The sequence below is a fragment of the Carassius gibelio genome, chromosome B8 (assembly GCF_023724105.1).
Source record: "Carassius gibelio isolate Cgi1373 ecotype wild population from Czech Republic chromosome B8, carGib1.2-hapl.c, whole genome shotgun sequence".
Classification (NCBI taxonomy): domain Eukaryota; kingdom Metazoa; phylum Chordata; class Actinopteri; order Cypriniformes; family Cyprinidae; genus Carassius; species Carassius gibelio.
Window position 1 is genome coordinate 12,813,807 of NC_068403.1, and position 13,715 is coordinate 12,827,521.

A 13,715-nucleotide genomic window follows, 5' to 3' on the forward strand; every position below is an offset into this window, starting at 1 on the left:
GACATAAAAAAATTGACATTGTATTTCGGTATGTGTTGCAGGATGTTAGCTGGTTGGAAAATAGAAACAGCTTAGATGACTCGCACTTGGGCACACTGGAGCAGCAACTTCACCAGGTCAAGGAGTTCACTACACGTATGCTGCAGCAGGTAAGTTAATAAGGGTCAAGTCAACAGTGTATTGCTCGCTTCATCCAATTAGGATGAATTAGGAGGAGCTATTCTTACTATTAAAGTGATTTGCGAGCTATTAACATATCTTCCCATTCTATTTAACAGAGCACAAATGAAGAAGATGGCGGCACTACAGATACGGCTACTTTACTGTCCAACCAGCATGAGAAAGACAGCGGTGTAGGCCGCACAGATGAAAGCACTCGTAATGATGAAAGCTCAGAGCAGGACATCTTGGGGGATGACCAGAATTCCCTCTGTGACACGCTCCCAGAAAGCCACAGGAAGTACATCTATAATCAGGAAACTGTCGAAAGTGGCAACATGCACCTAAGCAATGACTCCTTCCTTTCAGCTGACAATGGAGATGGTGGAAGCTTCCTTGGTGTACCTGGCACGGCATGTGAACATTTCTGGAAACTGCTTGAATTGAAATCTCTGGTCAATGGTAACAGTCCTCAGGGATTTCTGGAGCATAATGCCACACTGTATGAAAAGGGGGTTAATGTAGACTGCGATGATCGGGAGATTCGGATGCTTAATGAAGAGTTGCTTAACATTGAGCTGGAATGCCTGAGTATCATACAAGCACACAGGCTTCAGGCTGAAGGTGGTGGTCAGCAAGCCAAAAAACCTAGTGCCAAGGACTTTTCTGAGCAAGTCCATCAGGACCTCATCAATAACCAAGTGGATAATGAAGGCTCTACTAGTGCTTACAACACTGGAGAGAGCTGCTCGAGTTTACATCCTACTCTGGAACCAGATTCTCTTGAATTCCAAAGAATGGTTGCTGGAGACATGGGTAAAGGTTCTCCAATGCATAGACGCAACTCAACAACAGCATGCTCCAAACATAACCTCTCTCCCATTCAGGAGATCAGCCCTACCAAGAGTTTACCTGGAGATCCAGAGGTTACAAATCAGGGGAAACGAAAGAGTAAGAAAAAGAACCCAAGGAAGAGTCTTTTGACATCCTTGCGTCATTCGTCGTACAAGAATACCTACATCCCAGCCCATGCACAACATTACCAAAGCTATATGCAGCTTATCCAGCAGAAGTCAGCTGTGGAATATGCCCAGAGTCAAGTCAGCTTAGCCAGCCTTTGCAAGAATGCAGAAACCCCCCCCACAGAGTCCAGGCTCAAGACGGGGTGGAAGGTAAAGATCCGTAGCGATGGAACAAGATACATCACCAAAAGGCCCATCAGGGACCAGCTTCTGAAAGAGCGAGCCTTGCGCATTCGAGAAGAACGCTGCAGTGTGACTACAGATGACGATGCAGCCAGCGAACTAAAACTGGGTCGATACTGGAACAAGGAGGAGCGCAAACAGCATGCGGCGCGGGCCAAAGAACAGCGTCAACGGCGGGAACTCGTGAAGCAGTGCTGCATAGAGAGCAAAGAACAAGCAGGAGCAATGGACAACAAGGAGCCTGATATTATCCAACTTAGCCGTAAAAAGATGATGAAGAGGAGGAACAAGAGAATATTTGATAATTGGATGACCATTCAGGAGCTGCTGACACATGGCACGAAGTCCACAGATGGTACAAGACTATATAATTCCTTTCTTTCTGTGACTACAGTATAAGGGATTGCGCGGTTTAGGGCACATTACTAGTTTACTGTGTAAAATTAGGTGAGGGTTGGTGGGGGAAATCTTGCCTCATTTCAAGAGGTAGGTCATATTGGGACTTAAGTATGAAAGCGATTTGGGAGACACAGTAGTTCGAGTACATATGCGTGATGATAAATTCAAGCAAACTACAGATTTCCTATCTTAATACTTTATAGAACTTGATGGTGCACTAACATTGCGGTTTGTACTGAAATATTTTATTGAACGACTCATCATAGTTTAATGTAAGAACAGATGCAAATCTATTTTATGTGAAATTCTGGCTCTTATTTGCAGTTATTTGCAGTTCACCCACTTATTTATTGTGATGGCTAGCAATATTAGGTTCCACTTAAACATTGTGGTGAAAATGAATTGTGTCTATGACCTGATATTCCAAAGAGTTTCATTTACATATGTTAGAAAATTTCTCTCGTGTTGCCACAGATTAAGCATACCACTGCTTTTAAATGTGAACATTTATTGCTCTTCAGGAATACGGTTGAAAGCCCAAAGCATTCAGTTCACATGATGGAGATCATACAATTTTCACTTTTCACAAAAGCAGTGAACACTTATAATCTACAAAATCTAATTTAAAAATTCTACATATCAAAAAGGAGCTGTGGAAATAGGTATGGGTAGAACAGCCTGTATACAAGTCTGTAGGAAGCATGAAAAGTACAGTTTAAGAGATGTTGGTGTCGACAGTGTTGCTCATTTGAACCTTTTTACAAATGTTTGCCATTGTTTGATGAAACTAAAAGAAAATCTTATAACAAATAAGGATGGCTCAATAGTGGTTACGCATAAGATGTCAGTCGAAAAGACAGGCTCACTATATTAAGTTACACATTGCAACCCACAGCACTCAACCATCTAGTGCATGGGAAATCACATTAGTCCATTTTAGAATCTATTTACCAGCATCAGAGGATTAATACATGTCGGTGCTATGCTGGGAAGCCAGTTAAAATCAAAGGATCTACAAATAAAAGAAAAATAGCAAAGAAAGGAAATCAGTCTAATGCTGCTATTGAGCACTTTGTGCTACAAGCCAGCAGATGAATGCAGAAGGCAATATGAGGGGAAAGGGGTGCTCTCCTGGAATGTTTAGACACTGGTCTGCCAGTCAACAGGAATCCTGAGATCATCCGTTTACTGGACTAAACTGAAGGAAGTGCACACACACCCCTCACCCCTACAAACATATGCACACACTCACACAAACCAAAGATTTGCCACATTTTCACTCTTAGTAGAGCAGGAGAGAGATGAATGATGTTTGACCCGACAGCGTTAGAATGTGTTTATGAAGAGTTGATGGCCGCCCATGATTAGAACACGATTACAGAAAACTGCTATGGACACAAGGCATTCGAGGCTCCGCTCAACCACCAGAAAGATGAGCTTCCAGTTTTTGTTCTTCAAAGAGCCCATATTAAGTGAAGGGTCATAAGGAGTGGATGTGTCACAAGAGGTCACCAGAATGCACTCCTCTCCTGGTCTATAAAGGATCTGCTAAACTTGCAGGATAAGTGATTTTTGGGGTTTTGTACAGTAGAGTGTAAAAATCAATAATGTGTGGTCAAACTTCAGTCTTGCTCCATGGTGTCATCTGCAGTCTCTGAGCTGTCCGAACTGATTTCTGCAGTGGTACTGCCCTCTGCCGTCAGCTCAGTGGAACTGCTGGGACATGCAGATGGAGTCTCTGCACTGGACACTCCCTCGTCACTGCTGTTATTGCTGCTGCTGCTACTACTGCTGACTGGGTCATTTCTCTCGTCCGTTTCCTGAGCCTCGGCGCTCTCGTCCCTCTCCGACCGCTGTTCTGGTAGATCTGATTCACTGCCGGTCGCCTGATTGTGGGAAGGGTCAGATGAATCTTCCGAAGTGGATTTGTCAACCCCGTTTTCTACGACCTCTGACTGTGTACTCGAGGGTTCTGCAGAGAGAGAGAGAGAGGAGCAGAAAACGTAAATGTATGCAAACAGCTGCTGATATGCAAAAATATGCAAATATTAGAACAGCAGTTACTCACATGTCCAAACGGGTTTAAATAAAACATTAATTAATAAATTAATAAATTATATTAATGGCTTATTTTACACTGACTGAACCCAAATTTTATAGTCTATTGTGATTTTCAGTCACACACCTTCTTTGCACATCGAGAAATGTACAATATGTAGAAATAAAAAAAAATACACCAAGTTTGGACACACTTGACTAAATGAGACCTCTTTATAAAACCGAAGCTCAACAGAACTAATAAAAAAATAATTAAATTAAATACGGAGTTGGCATGAAAGTAATCTGGTCTATTATGTGGAAGCCTATTATAGTATAATGCATCTTTCATTGCTGCTCATGTCTGCAGAAATGGTCTTCACCGTGCATGTTAGGATTCATTTTTGTCAGCAAAGGAACAAAAACACGAAACAGCACTTTCCATTTTTGGCACTTTCCCCTGAACAGTTACCTAGCTCCAGTGGTAAACAGCTGCCTCTAGTACTCGGTGGTATTAATGTTGATAAAACAAATGCATTGTGGATGAATCCCATAATACAATATTAAAAAGACCTTTAGGGGGGGATGAGACTCAGGTTTGACCAAACAAGCAGACCACGTGCGAAACCAGCCTGGGAAAAGCAGCTGACAGTCCCAGATGACAGAAATAACCTTCAATGAACGGGCAAGGTCCAGATGCTTCAATTACATTTGACCTGATTTTCACAACCTCAGTCCACACAAGATGTTAGAAGCAATATCTCTAGGTGTATGCCAATATCCTCTCAACATAGTTCTGCTGGTAGTCAGTGCACTGTACCTTGGTCTTCAGAGACGAGTTCTTCAGGTTTATTATCCTTCACCTCCGCAGTGACGTCTGAGGAAGACTGTGGTACATCCGATGAGCTCTCTGCTGCCGATGTGCAGGGCGACTGCTTTTCATTCAGCTCTTTCTCCATGCCTTCCTCATTGTCATCTTCCTCATCTTCGAACTTGAGTCTCTTTGCTTCATGAGTCTCAGTGTTTGTACCATCATCGTCATCTTCACGATGTTTACATTTCACTGGACCACCGTGTGAACCGTCTGCTTCGGACACTGCTGAAGGCTCACTAAATAAAAAAAAAAATTAACTCTAAATGCCCACTTCTACAGACCTTGAAATCATAATTTGAGTCATGTCCAGTTTTGGCATGGATTTTCAGCTTTTTGAGATATGACGGGTGCATTAAAACTAGGGATGTCAAATTTCGATTATTTCCATGATCGATCGTCGTTTAAATTAACGATCAATTAATCGATTAATCGTTAACCATAATACTGCAAAATGCGTCTATTGCAGGCACGCAGTCAGCGGTATGACAGGATGTGCAAAAGCCACACACACACACAAAACGCTTTCTCACTTGAATTAAAGAGGTTTTAGTCTGAATAAAATGCTAGTAGCAGGATTATAAAATGAATAGATGCGATTATGATCATTTGATAAAATGAAGAGAGCGCGCCATACTTTTGAGGTCATTTTACTTTGTTGACAGTTTCCAATCCCGCACGGAGAACGCTGAACGCGCCTCTTTAAATGGTTTTGTGGTGCTCGTTGTTGTATTTTAAAGCACAATTGCAATGTTTTCAACTGACATTATTGTATAAAATTATCCGAAATGTGGAGCGCGTGTGACTGCGCTGCACATTAAGTGAACTACATCGGCGCTGCTGCACCAAAACACAGTTGCTCACATTAATTTGATCCTGCTGGATTCTGTCCTAGAAAATGTCAGATTTTTAAAAATCCGGCATACAGCGCATTAGATCGTGACAGTGCATGCGTGCAGACGAGGATGAGCGAGCGCGGCTTTGGCTAGATTTATTTGGAGGTTATTGCTCATGTCTCATTCGGCACAAATCGAAATGTTTCCATATTCGCAATGTATTTGAATGTTAAACTATTATTTATAATGTAAACTAGGCTTGTGCTTAACACACATTCGCATATAGACGGAAAGATGATCCTCTGAGCAAAAACGTCCTTGGCATAACAGCAGAGTGGACCGGTATACTACGGTCTATTTAAACTGACCAGTGTAACCTTTTAATGTTTAGTTGACATTTTATTTTGATAATGAACAGACTGCGATGTAAGTTTGAATCGCTAGAATATACGTGTGCAGCAGGCTCCGGGGCGATCGAAACAGCTGAAAAAATATATATTTTCCGCAAAAGTGTTTACTTTCATTTGTGCACACTCACAATAAAAACAGAAGATTTGTGCTCTTGTAAAATAAAGCAAACAAACAGAATGCGTTGTCATCCTTTTTTTTTTTTTTGTGAACTTATGGAGCGCCCACACTTCTGCTTTAAATCCGTTAATCTTAATTAGCCTATTTAAGTCGGATATATTTCGCATAGCCTATTTAAAAAACAAAAAAAACAACATGAAAACAAATTGTTATTTTTATGTTGGGCCTATTACTTAGTAGGCTATAAATTTTCCTTAAAGCATCCCATTTTGTCCCAGGGCTTAGAACCTGTGCCCTAGTCAGGTCCATGCAGAAACTTGTGAACGATGCTCGGCGTCACCGTTTAGTGACAGCAGTGAATGCTCCAGGAATGTGTCGGTCACAGCGCCTATTAATCGCTGTTTTGAATCCAGCAATTATTTATTTAGAAATGATAAGATCTGATTATGACAAGTGTGGTATAAAAGCTTTGTTTATTAGAGGAATAATAGGTTAACTGGAAAATGTTAGATTGCGACCATGCTTTTGGACCCCATAGTCTTCATTTACGCGGCTTTGTTCTGGTTTGCCGGTTGGTCACGAATTTCCACAAATTCAGTATATTTAGGCATTGTTTCTTTTCCTAAATCTTCATAGTCTAACCCTCTAATTTCCCAGGTTTATTTTATTATCTTTCGCTTTTAATAACTGTTTTCGCATCTCTTACTGTGGTAAACATGGGAAGGGAAATTAAAGATTTCATGAATTAAGAATTCGTTCGATTTATTAATTTGTTCCCTTATTTCACTTAAATCATGGGTTATTTAGGGAACAAAATTAATGAAACATGGACAATTGCCACATTAATAATTCGTAGGAATGAATTAACAAGTTGTAGGAATGAATAGACTACCTGTCCTGTCACTGTGTCCCGCAGCCCTGCAAAGCGCACGATATAAAACAGTTATCTGATGAAATGATTAGTAACTACATTTCTATTGCATTTAATGTTGAAGAACTTTTATGTTGTTTCTATTTTAATGTACTTTAAAGTTTAAATCACATTAAAAGCTTAATTTGTACATTGTGAATGAATGATGATGCTTTTATATATCGTCACCGTCACTCACAGCCGCTCGCACGTGTTGAGTGCGCACGAGCCGCACGCAGCCCAACATTGAATCGGTTAACCGACCATCGATAGCCTTAATCGATTGCATCTCTTATCGACAATTAATCGATCATCGATTAATCGTTGACATCCCTAATTAAAACAGTCTTGGAATCTTTATTATGCCTAATTTGTTTTTCCTTTTCAAATGCTTTTTAAGTATAGATTTTGTTGTAACACACTTTGATCAAACAATGAAAATCCAATAATTCATTAGAATCTAAACACATAGCGCTTTAAAACCAATTGAATAGTCATTATGTGAAAATTATCAATAAAAAAATTATTGTCCCAAAGTTGTGGCGTCATTTCAAACAAAGAAAAATGGTCGCAGTTTTTTTTTTCTCCTCAAAAGCTAAAGTATTTCTTTACCAATGAGACAGTGTCAACGAGGAGCTTAAATGAAATTAGACAAAAAAATTATGTTCATTAGTTAAAGTGAATTTAAAATGAACAATACTAAACATCACATCATTTATTAATATTAGTTGATTTCAGCATTGTTGGTGTTTGTTAAAATTAAATACACAGTGAACTAACACGAACAAGCAATGAAAGAATATTTTCATGAACTAACATTCACAATAATTAATGCATAGTGTAAATAATGTATTGTTCATGTTAGTCATTCCATTAACTAATGTTAACAAATGACATATTGTAAAGTGTTACCTAAATATGCTAAATAACAGCTGTGAGTTAATGAGTTCTTCCAAAAAATACAAGAAATAGAAAAAAAATCTCTTCCATCTTTCATCAACTATAGGTCTACATCCACTGAACAAGAGTATCATGTCCTGGCATGTTTTTGTACTCACTTGACTGTTCTGTCTGATTGCTCTGATGCTTGTTCTTTGCCTTCTGTGCTGTCAGGAAGGCCGTTGGTAGCTACGCTGCTGGACAGGGATAGTTTTGGTCTGTTCAGTGGCCTGTGTGTTCCTGGACCATTCACATTTCTATCACAGACAATCAAAGACACATCAAACCATCAGACAGTAAAACGAAGTCCAACAAACCTCTCTTTACAGAGAGCGCTAACATTTCAAACTGGATTGGTTTAGTGACCCATGAGGCTGATATCAAAGTTTCCACAACGCTGGTTAAAGTGATAAACTCACCTATCAGGAAACGCTGAAGTGTTGCCAGGGAACATGACACCGTTCACTCTGTTCACACAACCGGATCCTTTTTTACTGTAAAAATAAGAGATGCATTAAAGAACAGTTTAAAAGCATCACTGAAAGCTGCCCAATCAGAAAACAGTCAAACAGAGCAGAAAGAGAGTTTAACTCACTCTGAGGAAGGATACACACAACTGACCACCATCACATTCTGAAAATGACAAATATTTAATTTAGCTCAGTGGAGAGAGTTCAGAAAAACCTTTAGAAAACAGAGCACAAATAAAATCCATTCCCAAAGTTTCTTTGAATGCAACATACCTTCTCCACACCCCTGAGGAACTTCTCTGTTCCCGCATAGTTTCTTTTCGGCTCAGTTAGAAGCTCACAGAGACGCTGAATAGTGAAAGGAATCCTGAAAAAACAACAAAAATCGATTGAAATGCTTTAAAAAAGGGACAATGGAGGAACTGTGGAATATGCCTGGCGTCTCTTACCCATTGTATCCACTGACGATTTTAAGAATCCTCTGCTTCATCTCCTCAAAGGGGATGTACTCCACGTTTGGATTGGCAGGTCCCCGCTGCTCTGGACATGAGGCTTTAAAATCATCCATCACTTTCTCCAGCTTAAAGAGGAAGTAACCTTTAAACTGAGACCACTGAATCCTGGTGATGAAGAGAAACATGATGAAACAGAAACATCTGAAACTTCACATTTACATTTCAGTTGTATGGATGCATCGAGATGAAAGTTTTGGGCTGAAACTCCAACTTCTTTGTAAAGATTTTATTAAATAATACAAAGTCATTTAATTTAACAACTTTAATGATACTGAATTTAAAAAAAACTACATTTTTTTACTGAAAGTAACACTTTAACATTAGTTAACTACTTTAGTTAACGAACAAATAAACGATACTACTTCAGCATTTATTAATCTTAGTTAACAGTAACTTCAACATTTACTAATGTATTATTAAAATCAACAGTTGAGCTTGTTAACAGTTAATGTACTCTGAATTAACATGAATTAACAGTGAACTATTCTCATTAACCAACGTTAGGAAAGATGAATAAATGCTGTAATAAATGTATTGTTCATGTTAGTTAATAGGCTACATTCATTTACACTAACTAATGGAACCTTATTGTGAAGTGTTGCTTTAATATTAATGGACATGTTATCAGAGAAGAGACATCCTTGCGAGGGGAAGTTAACGTCTGATTTAAAAAAAAGGGCACATTAAGCAAAAAAAAAAAAAAAAAAAAAAAAAAAAGAAAAGAGGCACAGATAAATCATGCAGCATTTCTTTAAAAAAAATAAGAACTGCCAATTTTGATTTGATGTTTGAAACTCTATAGAAGCCTTTTTTTTTGTCTTAGGAGCAGGAGAAAAATGTACTCATGACTTTTATTTACACAATTCTGACTGAGTTATGTTAGTTTTTAGTTCTGAGAATTTACAGTTTCTCTCTATTAAAGTCTGATTATTTTGTGGATAAGGCCATCCTTAAAAATATTCTTGTTTGCCGTAACCCGACCCACCCGGTCAATTTAGGACCAAGTCAAATGTATTTTTTTTTTTTTTTTTTTGCTTTTAGTCCGACTGACTTGCCGGTTGTACATTTGCGTTAAAAGACAGACCAATTTTTTTTAAACTCCTCAAACAACTAACACAAAAGCAATAAAATAATATTAATTATATTTTAGTAAGTATTGTAAACATATAAATTGCCTAGGCCTACATACAAACAAAGGCTATGTTCTTTTTTTAAAACCCTGTGACGTCATCAGTGTTTACACATGTCACACTATGGCCCGTGCGTCCGACAGTCTCCTCTCATTCACTGTCAGGGTCAGGGTTCACGCTTGGTAATGATGGCGGCGGCTGCAGTAAACGAAATGTTCGTGGTCACGGTTCAAAGTCATATGGGTTCGGGCACCATAATACATCTAAAAAATTAATTTAAACAGTTTGACACTGCTTTAACTTGGTACGAAGTTCTGGAAAAACTGTGCCCAGATCTAATTTAAAACCGTGACCGTGTCGACTGGCACTTCATGTTCGAGAAAATATTGTACGAATCGATTGGACCAACAAACACAAGTTTCGAAAACGAAAATAGGAAATTGATTTTAACGGCCTTCTCTCGGAGCACGTCCAGGTTTTTTTTTTTTTTTTGAACACGCGTCACACAGCAACTGAAGCTTCAGACACACACGAATAACAGCGAATAATACTTCTGCACAGTGTTTCTCTTTTTACAACAGAAATATGAATTCTGCCGGTATTCAGACCGTCTCATGCATACAGATACAGATTCAGGCTAGAACCACCCATGCGATTTTTTTGTTGTTGACATTTCTAATCGTAAACACAGCCATGTTGAAGCCTGCAGTAAATGTTTTGAATTATGGCAGTCCAATCTGCTTATTGTTTTTCGAGAATGTTGCACTCCTATTTGTCATTGTGCACGTTAACTTCACGCCAATAAATCATCAGAAATATTGGTCTTTACCAATATATTGAATCTTTACATTCAGGACGCATGTTGTCCGTGGATTTACCTATATTTGGTGTTATTTGCCATAAAAAAAATGCATCTAGACATGCAAAATCGATTTTACAATCGATTCAATAAACACTTGTCACTCAAATTGGATTTTTTTTTTTCACAAAAGTGACAACCCAAGAAAGCAAAGTAAACAGTCTCTCATTTATAGGTTGCAAAACAGTATAACAATACCTCATTTTTTTTCTTCTCACCTGAAATTCATGCAATAAACATTTTTTGACAAAGATTTCAATTTGTCTTTGGTCTATATAGCCTGCATCAAAATGAGGTTTGCAATGATGCGCCCGAAGGCACGGGTTGAAGACACAGTCAGTGACGTCATGATATGCTCATTTGTTTAAATTCATACCTACGTCATCATCACCAAAATTGTAAAAAAAAAAATTTTTTACATTGAAACTTGAAAAATAAACATATAGACCTACCGACCGACCCTTTTTTAACTTCTTTTTACCGTTACTGCAAACCAAAATATTTTTAAGGATGGCCAAAATTAGTCTGTCTGGATCAGAAAAGGTCTTTGCACATTTATTTCATGTTCATATTAATGCACAAAATCAGATATTACGTTCAAGAAATAAACATTTTGTTCAAAAAATATATTTTATGATCCATGCAGACACTTTCAATTATACGAAGAAAAAAAAAAATCTGAATTGTGAGATGTTAAAAGACCTGAATTGTGAGATATATATTCAAAAACTGCAATATACAAACACAGAAACGTAAAACAAAGTCAGAATTATGTGATGAAAAGTCACAATTACCTTTTTTATTCCGAGGTTTGTCCTTGAAATAAGTGTGTGTCTATGAAAGCAATATTCTCTGTTCAGCAGCATCTGTAGAATCGATGTGTGTGAGAACTGAACTTACATGGTCTCTCCTGTTTTTGCAACATGCGACAGAAACTGATCCAAAATGGGGCAGGTTTCCTTTTCTCCTTTCTTCTCGAAATCTACAGTGAACAACAAAAGAAATAATAATGCCTCTTGTAGAAATATTTTTTTATTCTATTGCATATTCATTTTAACATTACTGATACCTTACTTTAGTGTTATTGCTTACAGTGCATTCATGCTTCATCAATTTTGTATGAAGAATGCCAATGGAGCACTTAGAAACTGACATTTCTGAAATGGTGCTTGAATTGGAGAATTTACAGTATGGTCATGGACAAGAAAAAAAAATATGGATTTGTAGAAATATTTGTATACAATCTAATATCTTGAGTGTATAAACAAAGTCAGCATCAATGATCTATGACAGTTTTAAAGCATCACTCAGTCAGCAACTTTGGCTCCTCTGTAACTATTTTATAATCCACTCACTCTTCTACAAAGTTATGCCACACAAATAAGAGCCAGAGAATTAATTGTAATTTAAGTTGGACGTTTCTGACAGTAACGTTAAACGCGATTAAGCCACAGTAGCAGCAGTGTAGCTCACAGCTAACCGGCTTTCTGTCTTTTGCTGGGATATAGAGCACTTTATCAACTTCTAACCAGGTACATCACCAAAATCAACTCAAACACATTTTCTGTGTGCTGTTGAGAACCAACCGATATCGATTACTCCTATTTAACGGTTTCCCGCTGGATCAGCATCTAGCATCGGCTGCTAGTTTGAGTTACTAGCTTAGCTTACAAGCTAACGAATTCACCAAACCTTTTCTGTTAACCGTTTTTCAGATGGTGTCTGCGGTACCTCTAAATGCTCCCAAAAGTGTATCGATTTCCATTGTGGAGGTATGTGTGCTACTCTCTGGTCTCTGAGTCCACTGGAAACAGAAAGATGGCAACAGCGACACGGAGAAAACAGCAACGGATCTTTAATATGGCGCCGGTGACGTCACTACCTGTTTGCCCACTGCTGTGGGCGTGCGCGAGGTTTCCCTGTTGACGAAAACACTTGACTCTGTGTAGAGGAGCAAGAAACAATCGCGTTTGGTTTATATATCAATCTTTGAGACTTGTGCTTCTATTACTAAAAATAAAATTTTAAAAAAGTGGGGAAAAAAAGAAAGTTGAATGTAAAATTACAAGTTGAACTTTAATTGTGTAGGTAGAGGCAGTGATATTTCAATCCAGAAAACGGATAATAAAACAGCTCTGGTTGGTTCTGATCAGAGCCATGGCTCTGGTTCTGATGCTTTATGTCTTGCTTGGGATTGCACTGAAGTAGCACTTATAAATAGTATTTAATGAAGAATGTACTAATGAATAGCAGAATAATAACAAAGGAATTTTTGAACTCAGAACTTTATTATCGGGAAATGAAGAGCAGGGTTGTAAACACGAACTGATATGTAATGAAATAAAACTGAATACGTTTGAATATGTCTGAATATATTTGCAAGACACTATAAATTAATAGCTATAATAACCAGAGGGAGGCAGTGTATGTATGTAAAATAAATTTATATTTAAAAAGTGTCTTCTCCTTAGTGATCGCTTACCTTAATTTGAAGTCTGTCTATAATTTGTTACTTTTTGATTGCACAAACAGAGCTTATACATATATTTTAAACGGTAACGTTAAATGTAAACTGGCTCTGATCTAAGGGTGTGTGTGTGTGTGTGTGTGTTTACGCTGCATAAGCTAACCAGAGTTAGGCAGTGTGACTTGTCCTATGAAGCATGCCATCATTTATTTATTTATATTTTTGCTATTTTCTTCACAGGCTATATAGTATATATATAGGCTATATATATAGTCTCTGAGCTAGAGTCCAAGTCAAGTCTCAAGTCTCTGAGCTAGAGTCCAAGTCAAGTCTCAAGTCTCTGAGCTAGAGTCCAAGTCAAGTCTCAAGTCTCTGAGCTAGAGTCCAAGT

General features: G+C 38.1%; 3 protein-coding genes across 9 annotated transcripts in view; 2 read left to right on the plus strand and 1 right to left on the minus strand.

Annotated features, from left to right (window-relative positions):
- The window catches only part of LOC127963955 (microtubule-associated protein RP/EB family member 1-like), an 82,543-nt gene that overhangs the window by 36,037 nt on the left and 32,791 nt on the right, over positions 1-13,715 (plus strand). The window lies entirely within an intron of this gene.
- LOC127963954 (E3 ubiquitin-protein ligase PDZRN3-like) lies at positions 12-2,099 on the plus strand (the record flags this gene model as incomplete). Its single annotated transcript, XM_052564059.1, has 2 exons — positions 12-149; positions 279-2,099. Coding segments are annotated over 2 exons (1,623 nt in total), but the record flags the coding sequence as incomplete, so codon positions are not given.
- LOC127963949 (serine/threonine-protein phosphatase 4 regulatory subunit 2-A-like) lies at positions 2,255-12,772 on the minus strand. 2 transcript variants are annotated; one of them, XM_052564055.1, is made up of 9 exons: positions 12,590-12,772; positions 11,759-11,840; positions 8,804-8,974; positions 8,628-8,721; positions 8,480-8,517; positions 8,304-8,378; positions 8,004-8,141; positions 4,621-4,910; positions 2,255-3,735 (listed from the first exon to the last, which is right to left on the minus strand). In XM_052564055.1, the coding sequence occupies exons 1-9, from the start codon at positions 12,621-12,623 to the stop codon at positions 3,386-3,388; spliced, it is 1,272 nt and encodes a 423-aa protein (XP_052420015.1). In that variant the 5' UTR covers positions 12,624-12,772; the 3' UTR covers positions 2,255-3,385. The 2 variants fall into 2 exon arrangements, with proteins under 2 accessions (XP_052420015.1, XP_052420016.1); XM_052564056.1 differs by lacking the exon at positions 12,590-12,772 and adding an exon at positions 12,551-12,572.